This window comes from Triplophysa dalaica, chromosome 4 (genome assembly GCF_015846415.1).
Source record: "Triplophysa dalaica isolate WHDGS20190420 chromosome 4, ASM1584641v1, whole genome shotgun sequence".
Taxonomy (NCBI): domain Eukaryota; kingdom Metazoa; phylum Chordata; class Actinopteri; order Cypriniformes; family Nemacheilidae; genus Triplophysa; species Triplophysa dalaica.
In genome coordinates, this window is record NC_079545.1 from 2,268,585 (window position 1) to 2,293,626 (window position 25,042).

General features: G+C 37.0%; 2 protein-coding genes across 2 annotated transcripts in view; both read left to right on the plus strand.

Annotated features, from left to right (window-relative positions):
- Positions 1-704: 704 nt before the first annotated feature.
- On the plus strand, positions 705-10,784 carry aspa (aspartoacylase). The gene is made up of 6 exons (XM_056747121.1): positions 705-1,125; positions 4,517-4,712; positions 5,431-5,524; positions 6,762-6,869; positions 8,602-8,711; positions 8,835-10,784. Exons 1-6 carry the CDS (start codon positions 884-886, stop codon positions 9,024-9,026), a joined length of 942 nt encoding a protein of 313 aa, XP_056603099.1. The 5' UTR covers positions 705-883; the 3' UTR covers positions 9,027-10,784.
- Positions 10,785-14,197: 3,413 nt separating this feature from the next.
- abr (ABR activator of RhoGEF and GTPase) overlaps positions 14,198-25,042 on the plus strand; it is a 106,829-nt gene continuing 95,984 nt past the window's right edge. The window contains exon 1 of the mRNA XM_056745348.1: positions 14,198-14,996. Within this exon, the coding sequence (XP_056601326.1) occupies positions 14,336-14,996 (661 nt within the window). The 5' untranslated portion in view covers positions 14,198-14,335. The remainder of the gene's footprint in view (positions 14,997-25,042) is intronic.

Consider the following 25,042-nt stretch of genomic DNA (forward strand, 5'->3'; position numbering starts at 1 on the left):
ATAGATTTGTCTTTTATGCCAAAAATCACTAGGATATAAGTAAAGATCATGTCCATGAAGTTTTTTGTAAATTTCCTACCTTAAAAATATATATAAACTTTATTTTTGTGAGTGGATGACCTGCCACAGTGCCCCGATTAACAAAAGGCCCTTTTCTAAATATTTCACACTAGTTTTATACTAGTGTATTTCAGCCAAATATTGTCCATATATTCTAACAACTCATGCATCCACATAAAGCTTCTTTATTCAGTTTTCAGATTATGTGAACATCTCAATTTCGAAAAATTGACCCATAAGACTGGTTTTGTTGTCAAGGGTCACATATTATTTTGTTATTATTTTCATATACATTTTTAAAATGCGTTTAAATATCAAATTGCAGAAACAAAATGCAAAGGTAACCAACCGTGTGTAAAATAACAAAAAAACATATTTTTACTATGTGCAAGTTTTTTCTATTTTACGCTATTTTTCTGGCGTTACACTTTTGTGCGGGATTTACAGTGTAAGTGGTCTACTGTTACTTTTGTCTGTGTATAATCTGACATATATGCAGTAATGTATTTTATCATTTATTTTCGTTGTTTTATTTGTATTCTATTTCTCTTCGCACATTTCTAACGATGTTCGCTTGCGTCATCTGGTCGTGTTTTCAGTTTTTTTTTCTCCGTTTATAATCTCATACGTCATAATAGTGACGGTACACAAACGTAATCGCTCTCGGTAAGACACTGACACTGACAGGACGGTTGTGAAACCCGACCCGTACGCGCTTAATAAGAATGAGAAACGGGCTCAGGCACAGCCTTTAAATAACCATTATACAACCGCATTCACAACCAGAGGAAACGGCGACAGTGTTGAAACTTTGCGCACCGCTATGAGTTCGAGTATTAATACTCAATGTTCTCCGGGACTCAAACGAGTGGCTATATTCGGGGGCACGCATGGGAACGAGATGTCCGGCATTACGTTGGTAAATATGTGGATGAAGAACGCGGCTGAGATAGAAAGAAACGGGCTGGTGACGAAGCCCTTCATAACAAATCCAAGAGCTGTGGAGAAATGTACACGGTATATCGATACGGACCTGAACCGAGCCTTCACTCTTGCGAATATCAGGTAAACGGCACCTGTTACACGTTATTTTCTGTGTTTTATTAATGGACAACATTGTAGAGCGTGAACGCGCATTCATATGGACGTGATAGACTTTAAACTGTTGCAAAACTTTGATACGCCATTCACATAATGCGCGTTCTTACGGTACTTCCTTGATTTTGTTGATGTAACGTTATCCTACGGATGCGCATTAGTGGCGCGCGTCTTTGCGTTTTTTTATTCAACGCATCGAATTGTCATGTTTTCAAACGCTTTGTGCACGTTTGTGACGCGTGGATCTGTTCCTATCTGTTATATTAAATGCAAAAACGTATAATTCACACGCAAATGCGTCCATGGACGCACTGACAGGATCAGACGAGTGAACGGATCCGCTGTTTACTCTGCTCGTGTCATGAGCGTTACAAACGTGATGTTTGTCGGTTAAAGAGACATGAACATTAGTTTTGTTTTCCAGTTTAGCCAACGTGAACTGGACGTCCAACTGAATAACATTAAATTAAACTCGTAACAAAATATTTAGGCGGTAAATTAAGTACCTTGAATGTCATTAGTGTGTGTTTGGATAGCTGGCATGATGTCCTGCCATGCAAAGATTCGGTGCAACATTTGCTATAATAAATATATTATAAATGTGAACTTAAGGATATGTGAACTATTTCACGTTAACTGACTAGCTAACGCCAAGTAAACCAAACAAGATAGTAAAGTACACATTCAATCAAAAGGTTCAATCAGTGGTGTAGTGGTGACTGGAGAGTTGGGTACTTGGGTTTATGCCCCCATTTTTAAAGCGGCCCAGCCAAGGATGAACGCCTCGGTGTTATAATGTAGACAGTGTTCCCCCTGGTTTTATGCACATATTGAAGTTTCCTATCAGAAATGAGTGATAGCCACAGAAAACTGGTATACAGGCTATATCTGTATCAGAAAGAGCTTTAAGTGTGTTTACATACACGAGGATTTTGACTTGGTTTAGAAGCTTAGTGCAGAAGAAAGTGTACACATGGTGCAAATAAATGAGAAGCGCCGGCCAAATGGCAACAGTTGGAAGAGGGGGTGAAGGGGTCCAAAATACCCTTTTCTCTTTCTGGAGGTGTCAAGATCTTGGAGGTTGGGCAGGAGGGCAACAATAATCCTCTCAGCGGTCCAGACTATTCATTGTAGTCTCTTAATGTTTGATTTAGATGCTGAACCAAACCTATACGAAGAGCCATGGATGTACGCAGGATTTTAGAAATACCAATGTCCAAAAAAATGGTGACTTCCTTGATTTATGTGCATTTGAATATCTTTCGCGGCAGTTTCTCAGACAAGGCTTAAGGCCAGTCCCAGACTAAAAGGAATTTTTAGCTGTTTTAACTAAAAGTAACTTGCCCCTTGTCATAGTGTTGTCGCAAGATGAACATCGGTAGTGTTGTTTCTAAGGCATTTTAATAAAAGCGACTTAAATGGTCTAGATTAACTAAGGTATAGTCGTGTTTAAGGCTAAACCTCGTCTATGAAGTGCAATTTAGATGACAATAGCAAACTTACAACCATGTCTGTCTTTTCATGATTATCAGCATCAGTAAAAAAGTAAACTCATGGTCAATATTTTTATACAAATATTATCCAGTCAATGTTTCACGGCAGAGCATTTGTGTTTGAAATGACATAAATATAAACGAGTGATTCAGATTCACTGTTATAATCCCACTATTTTAGCACAGTTGAATTGCCCAATTCCCACGCATTATGCATGACGGGAAGCAGTCAAGAATATGAATAGAGGTCTGAGGATTCATCGGGTAGGCAACCTCTGCCTTTGATTATAGAAATACACAGCATACTTACCTTTCCTTGCCATTATCAGAGAGACATCTCATGAGTTATCTCATTCTCATCAGTCTGACCCCATGTGAATGAAATTTCTATGATAAAACATCTGGTACTTTCACAGTGAAACTGACCTCGAACTGGACTTCTGTTAAAATGACCTCCTGCCTTCTTTCGTCTGATTGGACTGTAATGCTCGGCTTCCTTCATTTGATTGGCCATCTCAATTAGATTGATGAGCACTTGTAGAACGCTGAGGTAGATCAGACCTGAGATCACTCATAGGTGTTTTCTACAATATTGGCAGCAGTTTGTCCTGTTATTCACGACTTTTATGACACACCATGGAAAAATGACGAGGGTAGGCTGTACGACGTATACCCTTGCATACCCTGCACCACACAAGTGGGTACACGCCACATACCTGAGTAGACCCTCGACATCAACACTGGGGTCCATTTGCTAACCAATATTTAACCACACTAGGTAAATGCATGCTAACAATGAACAGCACGTCTGTAGGATTTAAGGATCCGTGCACTTATAATTGCCAATGAGCGTAATGAATTTTTTCACACAGATATCTAAATGAACCGAATTTGAACAATTTGCGCATTCTCACATTAATAAGGTGTTCAGGAATACCTTTGATGTTTTTGTATAGCACCTAAGAAAGAAAAACAATACAAAAATAAAGCATTCTGCATTTGAGAATGGATCAGATTTGAATAGAATGAGGGATGCAGAATGAGGCTCCTTAAACTGAAATGCAATTAACAATATCATTGATGTTGCAAATTGATATACAATAATTTAGGATTTTATACATGCGTATAGTATTCTTTTGAGACTGACCATGGACAAAAAGCAGATATCAAGCCGTTTTAATGCGTGGCCATCATGAGAGATGTTTACAGATAAAATGCAAATGTTAAAAAGTTCTAATGTAGGATCTGGAATGTTATCTCATTTCCAAACAGTTAAATACCGAATCATTTATTTATATATGCTTTGTTTATATTATTATCATTTGATCATGTATCCATCTGGTAATAGGCTTTTTAGGATTTCCAGGGCTTGACTCATTTGAATGATAACTCAAGCTCCAAGTTTACTTAAGTCAATTTTTCACAGAATATGTAATAGCTGATCTAGTCTTTGGTCGATTGCTCTGTTAAAATAGTTAATTCTACACCTTCTTTTGAATGATTATTATTTTATTCAGACAAACAGTCCCAGTCCAGTCTAAAGGAAACGTCTGTATTGCTGGATTTGGCCGATGTTGTCGCTCAAACAAAAAGAGCCACCATGTTTTCTATTTTCAGGGAATACAAATAACTATTGGAATACAAATGGACTTTAATATTATTTTTTGTTAATATTACACACCTGTCCTCAGCTTACAGAGAAGGGTTAAAAGTCCAAATTCTGGTATTGGATTCTTGAACCTTTAACCCTTTTCCGTGTTTTGAATGTGTGTTTACATGCAGACGTGGTTTCTTTTGGTTCTTATTTGTTGTGACTTAGCATAATGAATGTGTGGTTATATTAATAAGAGATGATTCATCAACAGTGCTCCAGATGTAGAAGGGATGCCATATGAAGTCCAGAGGGCCCGAGAAATCAATCGAATGTTTGGACCCAAGGGAACCCAGGATGCGTACGATGTCATCTTTGACCTTCACAACACCACCTCAAACATGGGCTCCACTCTCATTCTGGAAAGCTCACAAGATCTCTTTAATCTTCAGATGGTGCATTACATCAAAGTAAGAGATGTCACTCGCAACATTGTTTTAGTTCTTAAAAATGGATTAAAATAATTATAATGTATATAGAACTTACAAACGTGTGATCCAACTTCAGTATAGATATCTAAGCAATTCAGTGAATATGTCAACCTTAACATAAAAAAGTTTTTACCAAAGGTATTTAATATACTAACAGCACAGACATCATTTGAATGGTTCAAATACCCATGTGAGGTCCCTCTTTCAGTTTTTAAAGCATTTGTTTTATTTTTAGTGCATTACTTTTCATAGTCAGGTAAGTGCCATTTTCAGGATAATCACATCCATAAGGGTACATAATCCTCATAAATGGACACATTAAAATAAAAATAAAGTAATTATTTTATGTTCTATGAAGAGGCATCCCTTCATGCATGTTATTTTCCGTTTTTAAAATAGAAACCTTGTGAATAGACTGATACCCTATCACCAAGGGTTTTGTTAAATAAGAACAAATGGTTAAGTATATTGGTTACAAATACATTATCTGAGCGGAATTGCCCATCTGTAAGAGACATTTTTGTAGCTTTATATACACTGTTACGCTCATTATTCTTTTAACTTTCCCACATACAAATATAATTTGTTGCATAAATCATTTTTTGGAAATATTGAATAGGATCTTGCATTGTCTTTCAGTTAACAGTTTTGATTCAATTGTCTGGAACTCAAAGTCTCTTGTGTTATTTTGTTTCAGAAAGCCATGGCTCCACACACCTGCTCAGTGCTGTTAAATGAGCACCCACAGCTGAAATATTCAACGACACGTTCTGTGGCCAAACACCCCATTGGTGAGTACAAAGTCTCGCCCAAATCCACAGTCTAACCTCCACATGCTAAATCAAGTTGATTATTACCTCTATATCTTAAAGGAAAGCTGGATACACAGAAGTGGGACACATTATGCAAAAGGTCTGAATTTAGTTGAATACAAATCCTCAGAGATCCCTAGACGTCACGTGGGTGGGTGGGTGTCAGAACTGTTGCCCACTTTTAGGTCACAAATCTGTTGGCTCGATGTGTTTTTGTGAAAGGACAGCTTTGATACACATTAGAATCATTAAATTGGTAAAATTGTAGTTTTGAGATTTATAAGAGACTTGATCTTTGGATGAATTCATAATTCTGGAACATCCACAGTAATGTCACCTCCCACCTTTCTTTTAATGTAACTTTAAGTTACTTAAGTTTATTTTACATTTACTCTACATTTACATTTAGTCATTTAGCAGACGCTTTTATCCAAAGCGACTAACAAGTTGGGTAAACAATGGAAGCAATTGGGTCAAACATTAGGACAATAAAAAGCATAAGAGCAATAAAAACATGTCTCACAAAGCCTGCTACAGTGTCCAGAGCCAAGTTTAGTTTATATAAGCTTAGATAAGCATGCATTTTTTTTGATATTGTAGATTTTTTTCCCCTGTAGCTCAGTGGTAAGAGCATTGTGTTAACAACGTAAGGTTGTGGGTTCGATCCCAGGGGATTGCAAATACCTATGTAAAATGTATAGGATAAAGCAATGTAAGTCGCTTTGGATAAAAGCATCTGCCAAATGTCTAAATGTAATGTAAATGTGATATAGAAATCAGAAATGATCAGTCAGGTGCAGAAGGAAGAGATGTGTTTTCAGCCGATTCTTAAAGATGGCGACAGAATCTGCTGATCTTGTAGAAGCAGGCAAGCAGCAAAACTCATTTAGCTTTCTGTGTTTGGACGCCTTACATTAAAACAGTGGTTCTCAGCAGAGGGGCTGTGACCCAGCGGAGGTCTAAAGGGGGTCTAAAATCCCAAGATATTTCTTATAATATGAGCCGTTTTTTCAAGCTCTGAAATATTTTATTGGGTAGAAATGGTGAGTTGTTGTATGTGGGAGGGGGACCTTTGAATATTATTGAATGCAACGGGGCGCCTTGGAGTCAGAAAGGTTGAGAACCCTTTCATCAAAGCTTGTGACTGAAAAGGATTTTTTTTGCCGTTATCGATTTCAACGATTTCACAGTTTATGTGTGTTTGTGTGTATTGCAGGTGTTGAGGTGGGCCCACAGCCGCAAGGGGTTTTACGGAGTAATGTGTTCGAGTCCATGCGGACAATACTGAAGCATGCGCTGGACTTCATTGAGCTCTTCAATAGTGGTGAGATCAATGAATCTTAAACACAGACCAGAATGCACACTACACTGCAACCTTAAACTTAAAATAGATTTTTATTTCCTTTGAATTATAACAAGACACAACACATAATGTGCATCTTATATCGAGCTGTGTTGTTATTTGTACCATAGATGTTTCTTGTTAATGTAACTTCCGAATGCATATGATATATTTATGTATTTTTCCCCCTGGTCGTCCGATTCGATGGCTGGATAAACACAATAATGTCAACGACACGTCACGTGTACTTTCAGACCGTTGTGAAAACACATCCTCCTTGTCTCACATTAACCAGGAACATGTTGAACCGGGCGGCTAGTTCCTTTTCTGTTTTTTGACTTGAATGCTTGTTGGCTGGCTGGTCTGTTTCCATGTCATTAGCAGTTTCCTGGGTTTTTTGTCTGAGCTGCATTGTTCTGGATGAATCTCTCATTGTAGGCACTCAAACAGGTTTTCCATTCGCTAATGTTTAGCGTGTTAGGACAACATCAACAAAAACAAACTTATGTTCTGTCATCATGGAAAATATTTTAAGAGTTTTTTTATTATTTATAATACCTTTAATGTTGTAATGTCACATTTCATATAAATGTAAAAAAACTACAACATTATATATGAGACTCTGCCTCTGAAAAAACGCCAAAGTCTCCAAAACTATGTAGGATGACAAAAACAGGTTTTTACAGGTAGGGTCAGTATACTGTATATAGTATCTGTATATTGTAATATAGAAAAATATATTTCCTAAACATATTAACAAATTTGTTTAAAATGTTGAAAAACAGGTTAATATCGGATGTTAATACTCTTAATAATATTTGTAGAACCAGTTTAATGCATCACATAAAGCATAACATTTTTATTTTAAGTGTGATCATTTCAGCGCACACCAGACAGCAATATGTGGGAATTCAAACATATTATTATTTTTAAATGTTTGTATCTCATTCATCCTACACAAGCCAGATTTTCTTTCAGGTCACACAGACTTTAAAGCCTAGAGGTAATCCGAATCTTGTTTAAAAACAAGCACATATCTGAGCTGAGGGAGTTGGAAATTGGAGTTCACATTCATTTTTATCACCTCTGTGTCTCCCACTGGGTGGCGAATCTGACACCCCATTGTACAGTTTGAAAATTGGTCCTTTCAGACATTGGCTTTACATCTTGTGGCTGAATGGAAAGAATTATTAGCCGATGCTTATCTTGTAAAATGCTTAGTATTGGCCAATATGTCTGCTACTTATTTAACAAACTTTCATTACAGAGGACTGTCAATATAGTACTTATTTACTTATTTTAGAATATTGTGGAACAAGGAAGCTGCTGGTTGGGTTTATTTACAGAAGAGTTTTTAAGCCCAGCTGAATCCACCGCCTCCTGAAGAAAACACAGCTGAAAAAACACAACATGAATAGAACATAATAAACATGTTTTTAGATTGATTTACTGTACATATGATGCTTTTATATAAGCGTCTGACTAATAACTCGGCAACAACAGAGTTGGTGAAATCTATCCATTTCTCATGATTTTCTGTCCTTTGAGATCATTTGCGTTCCTGTAGCTCAGTGCTAAGAGCAACAACGCCAAGGTTGTGGGTTCGATCCCAGGAGATAGCACATACTTAGAAACAAATGTACAGGATAATGCAATGTAAGTCGCTTTGGATAAAAGCATCTGTCAAATGCATAATGTGCGTTGTGTGTCGTAGGTGTGGAGTTTCTTCCGTGTACAGTGGAAGTGTTTAGAGCTCAGGAGAGAATGGATTACCCTCGAGACACCAATGGCAACATAACAGCCATGGTGCACCCTCATCTACAGGTATTTCATCTGTGAAAAGCAGCTAAATGGAAGTTTATTCATGTATTTGGAAAATGCATGTAAAAAAACGCACGACTCAGATGCATCTGTTTACGAGTTATTTTCCTCTCTTTCTCTCTGCAGGATTGTGACTGGGAACCTTTGAGCCGGGGTGACCCTATGTTCCTAACTTTCGACGGGAGAACAATCCCTTATGAAGGTGCCAGCACAGTGTACCCCACGTTCATTAATGAAGCCGCGTATTATGAGAAACAGCAAGCGTTTATGACCACATGTAGAGAAAAACTAACTGGTAATGCTCTCAGAAAAGCATAGTGTCAAAACAAGTCTCGTCTTTTAAAGTAATGGTTCACATTATAATGAAAAAGTTGTCATAACTCAGTTTATTTGCTCTAGTGTTGTTTAAACTTCCATGATTTCTTTGTTCTTCTGAACCAAAATGCAGATTTGTTTAAAATGTTTTTGTTTCTAATGGAAGTGGATGGTGACTGCATCATCAAGCGTCAGAAGCACACAGAAAGCATCATTTAATAACTTAATGCAACTTGTTCCTCTTAAAGATAAAGCTGCTTCGAAAAGCCATAGCAAAACTATTAAACACCTGAAGAAGCTTCTGTTACACAAAAGATTGTTTGTAGTGGAAAAAAGGTTCTTTAAATTATACAAATGTTAGAAAGAAATATTTACGACCAAACCTGTTTGTTTGCCTTTAGGACTTTTGTCGTGTAATAAGTTGTTTTAGGAATAAACGAAGCATAAATCGAAACAGTTTTGTAGGACAATGAAAACCATTAGAGGTTGGAACAACATGAGGGACAAAACCCTTTAAATTCAGTATATAACCTATCAAATTCACAGTTTAGTTTTCAAGAACGATTAATGTTTTTAACAATCGCATTTTCTAACATTTCCAGAATTTCATCTTTTGTACTAAAATGCTTGATAAAATACTCCAATAAAAATAAGGAAATAGATTTCTTGATAAATATCTAGACCTCTTAGCACAGGTAATAATGTGGTCTATCTCAGGAACAGTCTTTACTGCCCTTGAGTCTGTGATTCAACACACCGTAGACTCTGACCTGAAAAAGCCTTAAAAACAAAATAACCTCCAAGCACTATGTTTGTAGACGTCACGTGTCCTGAATCTGTCTAAACTGTGTTGTTTTGTTTGTGATGTAATACCTCTAGTATTTCCCTCATGAATACCCATTTTTGTCTTTTGTTCAGTTATGCAACCCAACCGTTGCCTTAAGAAATAATAGTTTGATAAGAAAGCGTTGATTTACAGGAGCTGGCAGGGTGTTCTTAAAGTCACCGATAATAAGAGCATAGAAAACTGTACAGTAGAGATGAGTCAAACATTGTTGATCAATCCTTAGTTGTATTTTATGACTTTATAGATTGTTGGAACTGTTTAAAAATGTTCAGCAGGCACTGAAAACCTTCATCTTGAAGGAGTATGATGGGATTGTAACGAAAATGTGTGATCGTGGTACTTTGATTTTGTTTCGTGATGTATGTGTAGATCATTGAAAGACCCATCAGTGTGTATTATGAAATGGTGTGCGTATGATTATCTATCTATGCAAGAAGAAAAATATATAGACTTTTATCTTGATTATTTCAAAAAATATTTTAAAGATTTATAAATGTTCCTAAGGTACAGATGGCATTTTAATTTTAAGTTTAATGTTGTCAAATTGTGCCAGTTTGTTTTTATATGACATAAAATATTGATTGTCTTTATTAGATTAATGGATTCAGAGGAAATCATTTCAACCATGTTAAAGAAATATTAAAATGTGTCTCATTTGAAAAGATATATTATTAATAATGTTTAAATTCAACTTTGCACTATTCAAAATAAAACAAATCAATAGTCTCAAAAAAAATAAACTTCTGTCATGATTTTGTTTCTAATGTATTTTTTCCATTGAATACACATATGTAATTGGATGAAGGCATCTGCCAAATGTCTGTAAAAACAATGGGATTTAAAGGTATTGTATTGTGTTTTACATGTTTGACCACTGGAGGGCAGCACCTGACTATTAAACTTGAAATGATCCTATTCCCTTTTAACTTTATATGAAATATGATCTATTTGTTTTTGATAAACAAAACGAAATAAAAGGCTGAATGTAAAAATTGAAATTAAATATCATTTATCATTAGAGAACAAATGTCAAGACTACTGTAAAAAATGTTTTACTTTTACTAAATTTGCTGTTTTAGTAACAGATTTTTCACGAATTATGTACAAAAAACATGTCATTTTAAAGTTTTATTTACAGACTTCTCAGGTATTCATCTGAAATACAGTCAAAAAATTTCAAATTATATACAGACGTGCTCAAATTTGTTGGCACCCCTCCACAAAAACGAAGAATGCACGGTCTTCTCAGAAATAACTTGAAACTGACAGAAGTAATTGGCATCCACCATTGTTTATTCCATATTTAATAGAAATCAGACTTTGCTTTTGAATTTTTATTCAATATAATATAAATATATACATAAATACAATATATAAATGTTATGGACAAAAATGATGGGACGCCTAACCTAATATTTTGTTGCACAACCTTTAGAGGCGATGACTGCAAGCAAATGCAGGTGTGGTGTTCACTTCTTTGAAAGCTTGATTTTTTTCCTCTGTGAACATAGAGCTGATGTCACTTGCCAAAAAGCTCCAGTTTTGACTCATCTGTCCAAAGGACATTCTCCCAGAAGGATTGTGGCTTGTCAATGTGAATTTTAGTAAATTCCAGTCTTTTTTATGTTTTTCTTTCAAAGGTGGAGGTTGGCTACAATTCCATGGATCTTAAACTTCTTAATAATATTTTCAACTGTTGTCACAGGAACATTGAGCTGCTTGGAGATGGTCTTGTAGCCTTTACCTTTACCATGCTCATCTATTATTTTCTATCTTCACAGACAACTCTATCCTTTACTTTCTCTGGTCCATGTTCAATGTGGTGCACACAATGACACCAAACAGCATAGTGATTACTTTTCTCCGTTTAGGCTGAATGATTGATCAAAAGATTGGAAACACTTCTGTGATACTTATTAAAAAAACTAAATAGTTTGGAATATCATTATAATCCAATGATATATTATCTTTTATAAGGTGTTTAGAATATCTTTGTAGAATAAGCAATACTTCATCTCTTTCAATAGCTTCTTTGCTTTATTCTTTGACATACCAAAGGAATGCAAGTATAGATGATACAATAGCTTTTATTTTCATCACTCTTCAGGAGGAATGAAGCATTATTTTGATGAGCTGTAAGTGTACCAACAAATTTGAGCACGTCTGTAAATAGTACCCCAGCCTCAAGAAAATTGCAGTTTCTTTACAGGATTTTTTATCAGTGTGAATTGATCCACGTGAGGGGCAGAATAATCAGTTGTCCCAATATTCCAAAAAAACAACCTTTCTCGATATAAAAAAAATATGATTATTTTTTACCCACAGAACAGGATGGATAATGGTAATACTTTGCATCATGCGTTTCGCTGTGTCCATCCTTTTGTTCACAAATTATATTAATAAATTTTCTACTGTCAATCAATCACCATGGTAACAGAATCAAGTGGTTTATGATGCAGTAACTACTGTTTGGCAAAAGATTTTATTTAAATTCACTTCATATCGTATTTTTTTTTTCTTTTTCAACCAAGATATGATGCTGACCCTCCATAGACATTTCAAGCTACAAGCCTTACTTTTATCCCAGGACTATCTCTCTTTGGCTGGTATTCAAAGCATGAGTGAAATGCACTGATGCATATCAAATAAATCATGACCTAATAAGTTCTTTAGGTTCTCGTACTGTCCAATGTTATGACTGTTTTATTTGAAACAATAAACCTGGTGGACTAAAATAACTGGTGAATAATTGTTGTTTCTGCAGTGATGTGTGACTTTACTGGATGATTATTGATGAGCAGAAAGGTTTGATGGAGTTCACACCCTTCTGATAGCTGAAAGAAGAAGATGCTCTGCCTCCCAAGAGGTATGACTGCATAGTCAATAAATCTGCTTATCTCCTCTTTCTAATGTAATACAAGATCTCCCTCACGCTGCCCCCCCCCACACACACTCAATAGATTTTTTTGCATTTTATTCTTTCAAATATCAAACGGGCAAAGATAGTGAGAAAAACAATTAACATTTCGTCTTAGGCAGCCAATCATACAATATCTGTTGGGGTGAAAAAAGAAAGAAGATTTTTTGCTAGTTTAAAGTGAGCCAATGTAAATATATTTCTCTATAAATAAAGCTTTTCAAACCACCGAACGGCCCACATACAAATACGTTTTACAAAGCAACACAGCGAAACAAGATATCCGGAGCAAAACCACATGAAATATTAAGACACATTGCAGTATTGCAAAACTCCAATTGCAATCTACTGTCCGGTGCTAATGCATGAACATACTCTACATGTGTACAGCTGCTCTCAAAGCCTTAAAGTGATGATTCTGTCATCATTTACTCGCCCTCTCATCATTTACACCCTGCATGACTTTCTTTCTTCCAGAGAACAGAAAAGAAGATATTTTGAAGAATATTCTCAGCTGGCCCAATTCACTTGCATCGGCTTTGTGTCCATACAATAGAAGTAAATGGGGACCAGTGCTGTTCGGCTACCAACATTCTTCGAAATATCTTCTTTTGTATCCTGCGGAGTACAGAAAGTCATAAAGGTTTGAAATTGAGATTGATCCATACGGCAGAGCTCAACCCATGATGATCGGGCGCTATCACCGCACACATCTCTCATCTTTAGTTTCTCACAGAACCGCTGGAGCCCAGTCATTCCAGTGACCTGATGATACCCGTATCGAGTTTGTCCTCTGGTGCTTTGCTAATGGTATCGACACGAGGTGAGAAGTGGAATGCGAATAAAGAGTCCTGGCAGCTCTGGACAGCAGATGGATCATGAATTACTCAATTGGCATAAAAGTCTGACCTCAGATGTACTTGAGGATGCCTTAATAAAATAGATGATTCTCAATATAGGCTGTGCATGAATCTTCCTGCAAATGAACAATGTACATCAACAATCAAAGATCCTAAATAATATATATATATTACATCGGAACTTACGAAAAAACGTATCATCTCTTGAACCAAAAATATATATCATAACAACTGAATCACAGCATATCATTTGCATAATGGTTTAGTTTAACTTAGTTTTGACTTTTATAAAGTTCATATAATATGTTTTCTTCACGATAAAACTCGTGCAAACTGAACTGAATTAAGCCCGGATATCGTGTAGCGTGTGTACTCAACATGTGGGGCGCAAACGATGTGTAATAAGAAGAAAACCGAGTCCACAGACAAGGATTCTGCATGTCTGAGCGTGAACGGTCGTCGAATGTGATTGGCTGCGCGTCCGGCTGACGTCACGACTCTCCAGCGGAAGCTGAAAGTTTTTTCATTCGCTAACTGATCTCTCGTGCGAATGGACTCAAGACGGCGCGTGAAATAGAAAATGATCGCGGACAACTGAGAGACGGCGAGACCGAGCTGCTGTGGAGGATCCGAGACGCCTTGAAGGACTTTTCGCTCTCTGTCGGACTACATTGACGCGTCTCGCGGGATGTGGGACCAGGAGGAGTTCGAGAAGCACTGGAAAAAGGAGTTTCCCGTCGGCGAGGTGCCCCTCATGAACCTGAGCTCGGCGGAGGACATAGAGGAAAAGCTGGAGAAATGCAAAGCCAACGTGAAGAGGTTACAGCAGTCGCTTTCTGAGGAGAAGTTCAAGGTGATCTACCTGCAGACCACCATGGAGCAGAAGAAGAAAAGTTATGACGTGAGATGGTCCAACAGGACAGAGCTCGAGACTAACGTAGCTGCCCCGGACGTCTGTAGGGGCAGCAAGACAGGCAAGCCCATTCTCGCTCCCCCTCCTAAAAAGCCCGATGTCCACGAGGATAACTCGTCGCCCCGCGCTGTCTCTCAGCTGGACGGTAACGTTAAACTCGGTGGCGAGCGACGGGATAGCGACAGCGACCACGACTACGAAGACGAAGAGCTGAACGAGAACTTCGTGCAAAGAAACATCGTCAATCCCAAAAGCAACGTGCGGGAAGGTGTCCGGGGGAACCTTCTGGTCCGGTTGAGCCGAGAGCTGGACTCGGATGACGGGAGACTGTCTCCCTCAGTGGCGCACCGCGGGTTTCACGGATCCGGACGCAGCACACCTGACAGACGAAGCGATGGATACATGAGCTCCGAACACGAGGACTCTTCATCTGCTGGTAGGATAAACAAAAAGATTAGTTCATCTAAAAATCAATGTTCTCTTTTATAATTGACCTATGCGTTTGAGTTCTTTTCTTCAGTACATTTTCTTTATTAAAATGATACGCATGACCCAAAATGTTGAAGTAAGTAACCGAAAAAGTCACATTTATCCTTCAAAAAATTGAAATCCAATCGGTTTCAGGGCTTAATTTATTTCTTCTGAAGTGAAATCGTGTTTTGAGCTCATTTCGCAAAATCGAAACCCAAGTTCAGTTTAAATATGGCACCCCCTGTTCCCTCGTTTATTATTCCCTACATACTTCACTGATTTACTCACCTTGTTTTTGTGGTGCATCATGGGATTAAACAAGTGCACTCGATATGTCCACTTTGGTGTTGGACAACACTAAAATGTCTTTCCTCTTAAATAGCGCACTATATACAGGTAATTGGTATACACTCTTAAAAATAAAGGTGCTTAAAAGGTTCTTGACAGCGATGCCATTGAAGAACCATTTTTGGATCCATAAAGAACCATTCAGTCAAGTGTTCTTCAAACACCATCTCTTTCTTATCTTTTTATAATCTGAAGAACAGGGACAGATTGGGACTTAAAATTGTCCTTGTAATTCTTACATTTACATTTAGTCATTTAGCAGACGCTTTTATCCAAAGCTACTTACAAAGAGTTTAGGGAGCAATAAGCGATATGTCAATAGGTGCTAAGTTGTGTAGGTTGTGAATTAAGACAATGGTGTGTTTCGCTCTGAAATGTGCTTGTTTTGGTTTAATACGTGTAATGCGTGTTTATTAAGTGAAGGATTGATCTTGAGATATTTGATTATGAGAGAAAACACTACACATAGTGGTGTCTCACTCAGGTTCCCTTCAGCAGGAATGTGATCTGACACTGTCACTTATCAAGTATGCTTATTGCGACAGTCTGCTGAAGCATGTTCTGTTCACTGAATGATGTGTTCTGCCTTTTACGTCATAGTATTGTTCGTGTTTTTTTGTTCAAGCGGAGGATATCAGATTCTCCCGTGTTCATGCATCAGTTGCTTGTGACACTCTATAACCCCATTCACACAGCCCACTGATCCCAGAAAAGTCTGCTTCTAAACGCAGTTTAAACATTAAATAACTTATATCAAAACTATTGACTTCAAAGTACACAGCGCTTCAATAAACCAACCGCTTACCAACCTTTAAAACACTGCTGTGTGCACCTGATGTGCTCGTGCTGGGCTGCGGAGAAGTTCGTAGAAAAGTAAGAGGAGCCACTGAATATAATTATTTTCATATATGATAATACTTGCGCAAGCAGACACACTATACTTTTGCTTTTGTGGATGCTTGCTGTTTGGAAAACATAGTCGTGACAGTTCTAAGAGGCGATTACAGAAATACTGTGACGACTTTGCTCAGGCATTTAAGAACGACCATAACAACATTTCAGTACTCTGGTTAGTCAGGTTAGGCCGTCTCATGGTGCAGTTACATTACTTTTTAGAGGAATTTATTTGGCAAATGCGTTTCCATCCCCCATTATTCACATGAACCCTTTTTTGCAAAAATGAAAAACCACCTAAAGTGAGCGTCAAACTTTTATCCCAATTAAGGGTTTTTATTTTGATATTTTGAGTTCCATTACTCGTTTCTGATGCGAAACTTCAAAATGCGAATAAAACCAGTGTGCTGGAATCCGTCTTAATATAAACGTAATGATCGTATACCGACCTAAGTGTTTATTCATGTTTTTTATAGCATTTTGTGCGATATACTTTAGGCCCTATTAATAGGTTTTTCATTCGATCTGCGTGATCTTATTCTGAAATGGTTAATAACAGGAAAATTATTTTCTCTTTTTATCCCTACATCTTCATATTTGTTTATATGTTGCTTTCATAAAACCAACTTTCACAAACGTGAGATATCATTCATTGCAGACCCCAAAAAAAAAGGAAGAGGGCTTTTCCTCTGTGAAAGCTGCTTCTCTATGAGACTGACACTTGTGTAAGGAAGGTCAAGTTCTCGAGGAAGGTAGAGTTTAATGCTGATCAAAGGCCAGATTTCTCCACCCTAAACTTTGTATTTACAATGTCCTTCGCAACAATAACACAGATTTCAGACATAAGTGTTGCTCAATGGTCAGTTTAGGGAAGTGCTTCAGGTCCCAGATTTTTCATTGGACTTTACCACACAGCACCACAACACATGAGAGATTTTTGGATGCATTTTTGTTAACTATGATGGCAAATTACGAACACTATCGCTTTCCCCTGTGCGCTTCCGTAAAGCAAAAATACGTAACTTTGTGTGAAATAGATCAAAAAGGACATGAAAAACTGCTAAGCATTGAATAAGGATTTACACGTTGAGCTGTACGAAATGTCAGTGTGATGTCATTTCATTTTAACCCAGGAAAGATAGTACTGTATGCAAAATTAACCAAAAAAGGTTACGGTTACGGATTGCTGCTTTAAGAGGATTGATAAATGATACACAGACACATTTTTTAATTGTTAAGTTGTTCAGTTCCTTGAAATCTGTACACTTAACATCATCATTGTGTGTTGACGGTAACTGTCAGTGATGTTCTCTCAGATGGTTTGACGGTGTTCTCTGTGACATTTTTAATGGTTTGATTTGATCTGGGACTCTTGATATGGGATAATCAGGGATTGGGTTTGCAGTGGCAAAGAACATCTGGTCTCTGAAGAGAGAGTGTGTTGGTGCAAGAGAGAGATTTGAAGATAGATTGTCAGCCGGAGTAGTGAAAATGTCTTATAAAGAGTGTTTATAGCATCTATTTGTCGACAAACTTTTGTACCCTGAAAAACAATACACTTTCAGAGTTTAATATGACAAACCATGTTTTTTTCAAATTGTTCGTCTTATGCTGTGTTAACACCAAATGCGAAATCTAGCGAATAGTTCGTTACGCAGCATTTGTCTATTTTTTTATATAGTTCAAAAATAGATTTGATTTGATTTGTATAATTATTCTACATCTAAAGTCTGTGTTCTGAGCCTAAACCTTTTAAGATGATCTAATGTGAACACTGCTTCCAACCAAAGAAACACAACCGGTCTGGATACGGTTTGTGGTATTGTTGTGAATAAATCGTTTACCTGTGTAGATAAATGTAAAGTCTGACAAACTACTACTACTAGGGCTGCCCTCAACTGGAGACTTCTTAAGTCGACTTATATTTGTATATTTAGGCCATTAGTCGACTATTTGCACGTTTATGATATTAATTGAAATATTTCAACATGGGTATTGAAAAATATATTTTATCTAACATTGCTTGCATTGTTCTAAATTACAAAGCTATACAAAACCATTATAATGAGCCTTTAAAAGAAGATCAACATCACCTTTTGTATTCTGCAAAAGAAAGAAAGTCATACAGGTTTTTTTTTTCACTTTAAGCTTAGATGTGACCAAATCTGTTATAATCTCTGTCTGCATCTCCTGATCGGATAACCCCATCATAACCTGTTTGTCATTTTGTGTTATGAATTGACTCCATGTTCAGTTTAGCCATGTACGTGTGCAGTTCTAAGACTGGTGGTTATTTCAGTGTTTGGTTTTCGAGGGGGAGCTTCTTATTCCAGTCATTTCAATGCTAAATGTTTGTGAGTTCCTCTCAGTTTCATATTAACCATTCAGTGTGCTGGGAATCTAAAGGAAAACACTGTTTTTATAAGATCAATATCGACTTGAAAGTTGAGAAGTTATTCAGTGATTTCATTAAGTTAAATTACATTAACTTAATTAAAAAGCAGGTTTTCTATTCTAAAGAACTCAGATCTTTCATCTGTTTTTAGCGGTTTATTTTGTTCTCCAGTGTCTTTGCTCTACTAGATGAATCTTACATTTCGTCAGTGTAATAATACTAAAGAAATTGTTAGCTTTAGTTAGTATAAAGTCATATGTTGGATCATGTAATGTATTGTTAAGGACAGCACACAGTGTGCCTGTAAGTGAGGCTTTAATATAGTTTAGTTTGGGGATAAAATTAAATAAAATCTGCTCTGCCCTCATTGCTTTTTTTAGATTAATGATTTTTATCTTTGTTTCTAAAGCTTCTGTGAGTAATGTGGACAGAAAACTTTATCATGCTTTATATTAGGGAAGCACCGAAACAAAAATTCTTGGCCGAAGCCGAACATGATGCAGGACACTTGGCCGAATGATACCGAACAAGTTTTTTGCATTTCATCTATTTTTCACTATTGAACAAACTGAATAGTCAAAGCTTTTCAATAAAATACAATACAACTTAATTTAAAATTGAGCAAAACAAAGTAAATTTAAAAAATAAATGTAGCACTCTCCCTTCATGAATAGCCTGTATTAATTAGGCCTACAACTAACAATAATGTAATGTAAGTTACTCTGTACCCCTACAACATCACAATTCATTTAAAAGTGTCATTCTACAAATATGACTAAACAAAATCTGTTGGATTATCATAGGCTACATTGCAAAATGATTTTAAGAAAAAAACATACAATTCAAGCAGTTCTGACTGATGCTGACTGACAACAATATCCGTTCACGTCTCTCCTGCAAACTCCGCCCACTCGTGGCCGGGATGCACAGAACATACTTTGACAAGTTGTTTAGTACAGGGAACTATGCGCAAGCGACCACTGTATGATGTCAAAGGATGTCGCGAGCGTCGGTGCAGCAGTCAGACAACCCGCTTCTGTTAAAGTTACCGACCGGTAAAGACTTGCGTCAAGTCCCGTGCTGTGTATTTCTCTGACACTTTAAAATGCTCCACACACACACACTGCCAAAATGTAAAGCCCTCGTGTGTAGGGTTGTCAGGTACCATAAACATGTCTTGCAATACTATACTCGACTCAACTCAACTTTATTTATATAGCGCTTTTTACAATTTTCATTGTTACAAAGCAGCTGTACCCTAACCCTAACCCACACACATTGAATACAAGAAAAGCAACTAAAGGCATATACCTGTAAAAACAAGAAAAAGGTGAAAACAACAAAAGACATACATACAAATGCTCCACACACACAAAATGCATACATACTTACACATATTGACAAAGACGCATACACGCAAACACACTCGCACACATGCACAGTGAAAGCACACATTTGGGATAAAGGAGAGAGAACCACAGGTCAAATATTAAACAGACTATAAATCTTATATGCAATATTAATTATGTTTAATTAATAACTATACCAGTTGAAGTATCTCGATACAAAGTAGTATCACGATGCTGTGCCATGTTCTTAATTCAAATCTATACAAAAAAAACACAGATTTAGATGAAACATTTTGTATTTACCATAGTAAACTCTATTTTACTTTGCACTAGAATATGTTGTTGTATTAACTGTAGTAATTGGATCAATTGTAGCAAATACTGTAGTATACATAAATATTTACTATGGTAAGACTCAAAAACACAAGTGTCGATAAGTTTGAGTAGTTTACCGTAGTAAATACTAAAGTACACTAGATCATTTTTCACGTGGGAACTAATTCAAATGTGGGACAAATTTCATTGATGCAGCAGTGTTTATAAAGGGAAATTTTTGGCTTACTTTAAATGCTGAACTAAAACGGCCAGTAGGTGGCCTCAATAACGCCACTGAGTTAGTGAATCTTTTAACCAACTTGTTCAAAATGCTAATTTGAATCGTTATCTGGTCCTAGTCATTCAAAGCACACATTCATTTAGCAGATAAACATTGCAGAAAGGCAGATGTAAATGTTCAAATGAATATTAATGCGCACATGCAACATTAACGACGGTACTACGTTACTACCGTTTCAAAAATAGAGAGGCATCGCAGGTATTTTAAAGCTTTAGCATCGCAATGCTACCGTAGTACCGGTACACCATACAACCCTACTCGTGTGTCTCTCTCTCTCCCTCTCTGAGCTTGATCATATCACGTTTTTTGCTATTTTCAGCCGAACATTTTCGGTTTCCCTACTTTATATCACAGTAATCTCAAGATTAAATCAGATTCTTTCAGATTCACTTGACATTTGAATGTGCCTGATTTGATTCAGTTGTTTTCTTTGTCATGTACAGTCTGACTCAGTTCTAGAACTGTTACAACACTTAGTTGGTTACATCACTCCTGAACCTTAGTCAAAACTTTCCTGTGCTGTGAACTGGGCAAGGTCCCTGGGATTAGAGGTCTTCAGGGATGACCCGGGACCCGACTGGTCAGCACTGTGCATGTGTTTAGTAACGTGCATCTCGTAAAATTAGGACGAGAAAAGTGTGAAACTGGAAATAAGGGAAAAAACACGAGCAACGCCAACAGCAGATCTCCGCTGCGGAATTACCGCACGCAGTCTTGTGTTCATGAATGCCTTCATAAGTGATGTGGGGAAAAGTGTGTATTCTCTTTTCGAGAAGTTTGACCTGCTCAAATGTATTGAGAAGCAGATATTCTGCATTGCTCTGATGCTTCACGCCGTCTGGACAGATTACATGGACGTCATAGAGATGTGGTGTATTGTGTAGTTCATAAACTTGTGATACACAAATAACACGTTGCTGATGTAGGTTTGAGTCCTGTTATCGTTTTAATCTTCTCTCTAATATCCAGTCCATTAGAGACACAACCCTGTAAATACAATTAAATAATGGCAGACATCAATCTATCTTTAGGAAACTTTCTTGAGCTATTTAGTGATAAAAATTTAAATTTCTGCCTTTGGTCATTGTGATCAAGCTTTTGCGACGGAGATGATGTTGAAAACTTTTTTGCCTCCATGGAAGTGAGTAGAGGGCAGGATGTCAGATTTTTTGTGGTTTTACAGTGTGCAACATGACTGCATTAGCATCATGCTGCAGCAGAACAAAATAGCAAACAACCTCAGTTTATAGATTCATATTGTCACATGTCATTTTCAACCGCAGAGATGTCTTAGTTCTCACCTGCTCAAGGCCAGCACATCCCCAGTGAGTAATTTAACACCTGTCTGGTTGTGATAAGCAGCTTGAAAACTAGTTATATTGAAATCCAAGGACAGTATATTGATTCTTGTAACATCTAGATTTACTGCTTTGGTGATGTCAGTGGTGGTAACCAGTTTTACAATATGGTATTTTGGAAGAAGATATCTTTACCATTATTATGCACATACGTATACTAGCATATTGTCGCTGTCATACTTAAAGCTTGTATCTACACTTTATAGAAAGTGAAAAGACAAAGCATTTTTTTTAAATCAATTAAACTCTGTTGTCAAGGTGCAAATTATTGTGGTAATATTTATTTTCATGTAGCATTAATATATCAGGGCTTTACGTTAACTTTTTTGCAGATAGCACTGCTGCTACAGCGGTTTAAAGTTTTGTTGCACAGGCCAAACATTTGTGGCACAAATCTAAATAACCTGTTACTGTATATCAAAAAATCACACATAAAAAAATATATCACACATACAGTTGGGGAAATTAGTGCCATAGAATTTAGTTTTTCCCAAGTTCCTTTTTTCCGTTTTAAGTTCCGTGTTTTCCATTCTTTTACTATTAAATAAGTATTTATTTGTCCACATATTGTAGTAAACTATTATATTATTTACAATGATACACTGCAGTGAATTTCCTCCTTTAGAATAGAATAGAATATAACTTTATAGTCAAGGGAACAATGAAATGCAGTTTAGCATCTCTTCAGAGACAATGGTGTTTTTGATATGTATATATACATATATATATATATATATATATATGTGTATATATATTAGTGGTGGGCCGTTAACGGCATTAACGTGCTGCGTTAACTTGAGACTCTTATCGCGCGATAAAAATGAATCTATTCTCAAAGTTGGGTTGGGAGGTGGGTCTATACTACACAAGCTATGATGACTATCACCTTGATATTTTAGCGCGGATGTATACCTAGCTGAATTGCACTGTACCGGGCGAGAACGAGATTTTTCAACTCCCGTGATTCGCGTCATTCGCGCCGCCTTATCATCTCATGACCAGGGCTTCATTCGCGCGATTCGCGCCGCAAGTAGGTCTATCGCGTCTTTGCATTGACTTAACATGTAAATCACTCGCGCTTGACGCGCCATTCGCGTTTGGTCTGAACACAACATAACGTTACTGTGAAATTACCACATCAAACGTGACGTGCTAACATGGATGCAGCTTTGAAGCCGCCGGGTTGCTTCAGGGAAAATTTATTTTTAAGAACCTTCCCAATGGAAACATCGACAAGACTAAGGTTGTTTGCACCTTGTGCAATGCGGAATTGGTTTAAAAAAAAACTTTCTCTCAACAGGTAGTGGTCCAGCTTTAGTTAAAACCAGTAAATTTGTATTGGCACCTAATGTATTATGGCTCCTGTATGACATATCGCTTGTTGCTCCCTCACTCTTTGTAAATTGCTTTGGATAAAAGCGTCTGCTAAATGACTAAATGTAAATGCACTGTAGGAGCTCTTCCAGTCTCAAGTACCGGCTAAACGCAAATCATCCCTTAGCTAATGCGGAAGTAAACACAAGTTAATCTTATTGAACATCATTTATTTATCATCACCAATTATCATAGTAGAACAGCTTTCTCAAGCAGTTTTTGATGCATTTTGGAAACAGGAAATGAGCCCCTGGTCTAGTGCTCCACCTGCCTTGAGACACCCGTTCTCAAAGTTCTCAAAAAATGAAAGCGAAACACAACTTTTTAAAAAAATTTTAATATTTCAGAAAAATAAAAAGACATGAACAATCAAAATACGATGTTTTAGTCCGCCAGCCACAATATAAATTTGGTCATTCTATATTCAGCTAATTATTAGCCGAAAAAACTGTGCTTGCTTTGCTTATAATGATATAAAAGTTATATTTTCTGTTCCGAATTCTATTAGAGGGCTTTACACAACGCTGTCTTGGAATAAAAACTAAAACATTTAATACTCATTTATATGACAAGTCTTTGGGGGCCTGAAAAGGCAAACTTTAAGAGCATGTTTCATTTATACTGAATCATTATCGACATTAATTTTAGCAAACAGCGTTGATGAATGATGAAACGCATGATGAAACCTGTATCATCATGCGTATACATGCAAAACAATGTTAGACGAGCGATTTGAATCCACACCAAATGTTAATGAAATGAGAAAATGACAAATGACATTGTTTTTGCAGTGAAATTGTTGTCATCTCTCATGCATGTATTATATTAAAATCCAGATCTTTATCATTTGTAAATTTAAAATTGTTTCTAATACAGGCCATCAGCCACCCTGCTTTCTCAATAGCAGTGTTAGCAACAGCCTAATCGGTCAATCAAAGGACATTTTTGTAGGTGATAATTTCCTGGAGTTTGACCCTTTTGAAAGGGCATTTACGTTTTTTGTGTACTCGACTACTCAAAAGATGACTCAATCGAGTACTTCTTTTGTCCGTCCGTACCCTGAAAGATGTGCTGGCTGTGTTGTGTTTTTTACATCTGTGAGAAGATCTTGCAGTTTTATCTCTGACCTTTATGACAGATGTGTGTTTGCTCATCTGCTGACGGCTCGCTGGTCTGTCCTGTTTGTTTGCACACTTCCTGTCAAAACAGCTGCTCTGCAGAATACATACGGTTCTGCCTTCTACTGTGTGCACACATGCCTATCCTGGTTAACAGATACCGTGTGCTCTTCGAGCGTTTCACACCCATGCACATTTAGTGTGTATATCTTAACAGAAAGGGTCTGGGTGACATCGTGGGTGTACATCTTCTGATCGGTCTTATGTCATTCTGTATGATTATTGATGACACTGTCTGACGGTCTCATGGCATCTTTCGTTTTTGGGGTGTCTGGCATCATGCATGGCACGTTTGTATAGTAATGAGTTGTCTTAAACAGTCAGCTTCCTTTAAGCCACTGAGCCATAACAACTGTGCAAGCTGACTTATTCTTGCACGTTTCCTGTTGCTATGGTTCTAGGATTTCAATGTGTTTCAAGGATGCAGATCTAAAAAACAGGAACATTTTGCCTTTGTAACTCTCCAAAAAGTCTTGTTTGTAAAGGAGAATTGTTTGTA

Coding starts and splice junctions, on each gene's coding strand:
- aspa (XM_056747121.1), top strand. CDS start 884: ATGAGTTCGAGTATTAATACTCAATGTTCTCCGGGACTCAAACGAGTG. Junction 5,525..6,761: donor TGTGGCCAAACACCCCATTG/GTGAGTACAAAG, acceptor TGTGTATTGCAG/GTGTTGAGGTGGGCCCACAG. Junction 6,870..8,601: donor CATTGAGCTCTTCAATAGTG/GTGAGATCAATG, acceptor TGTGTGTCGTAG/GTGTGGAGTTTCTTCCGTGT.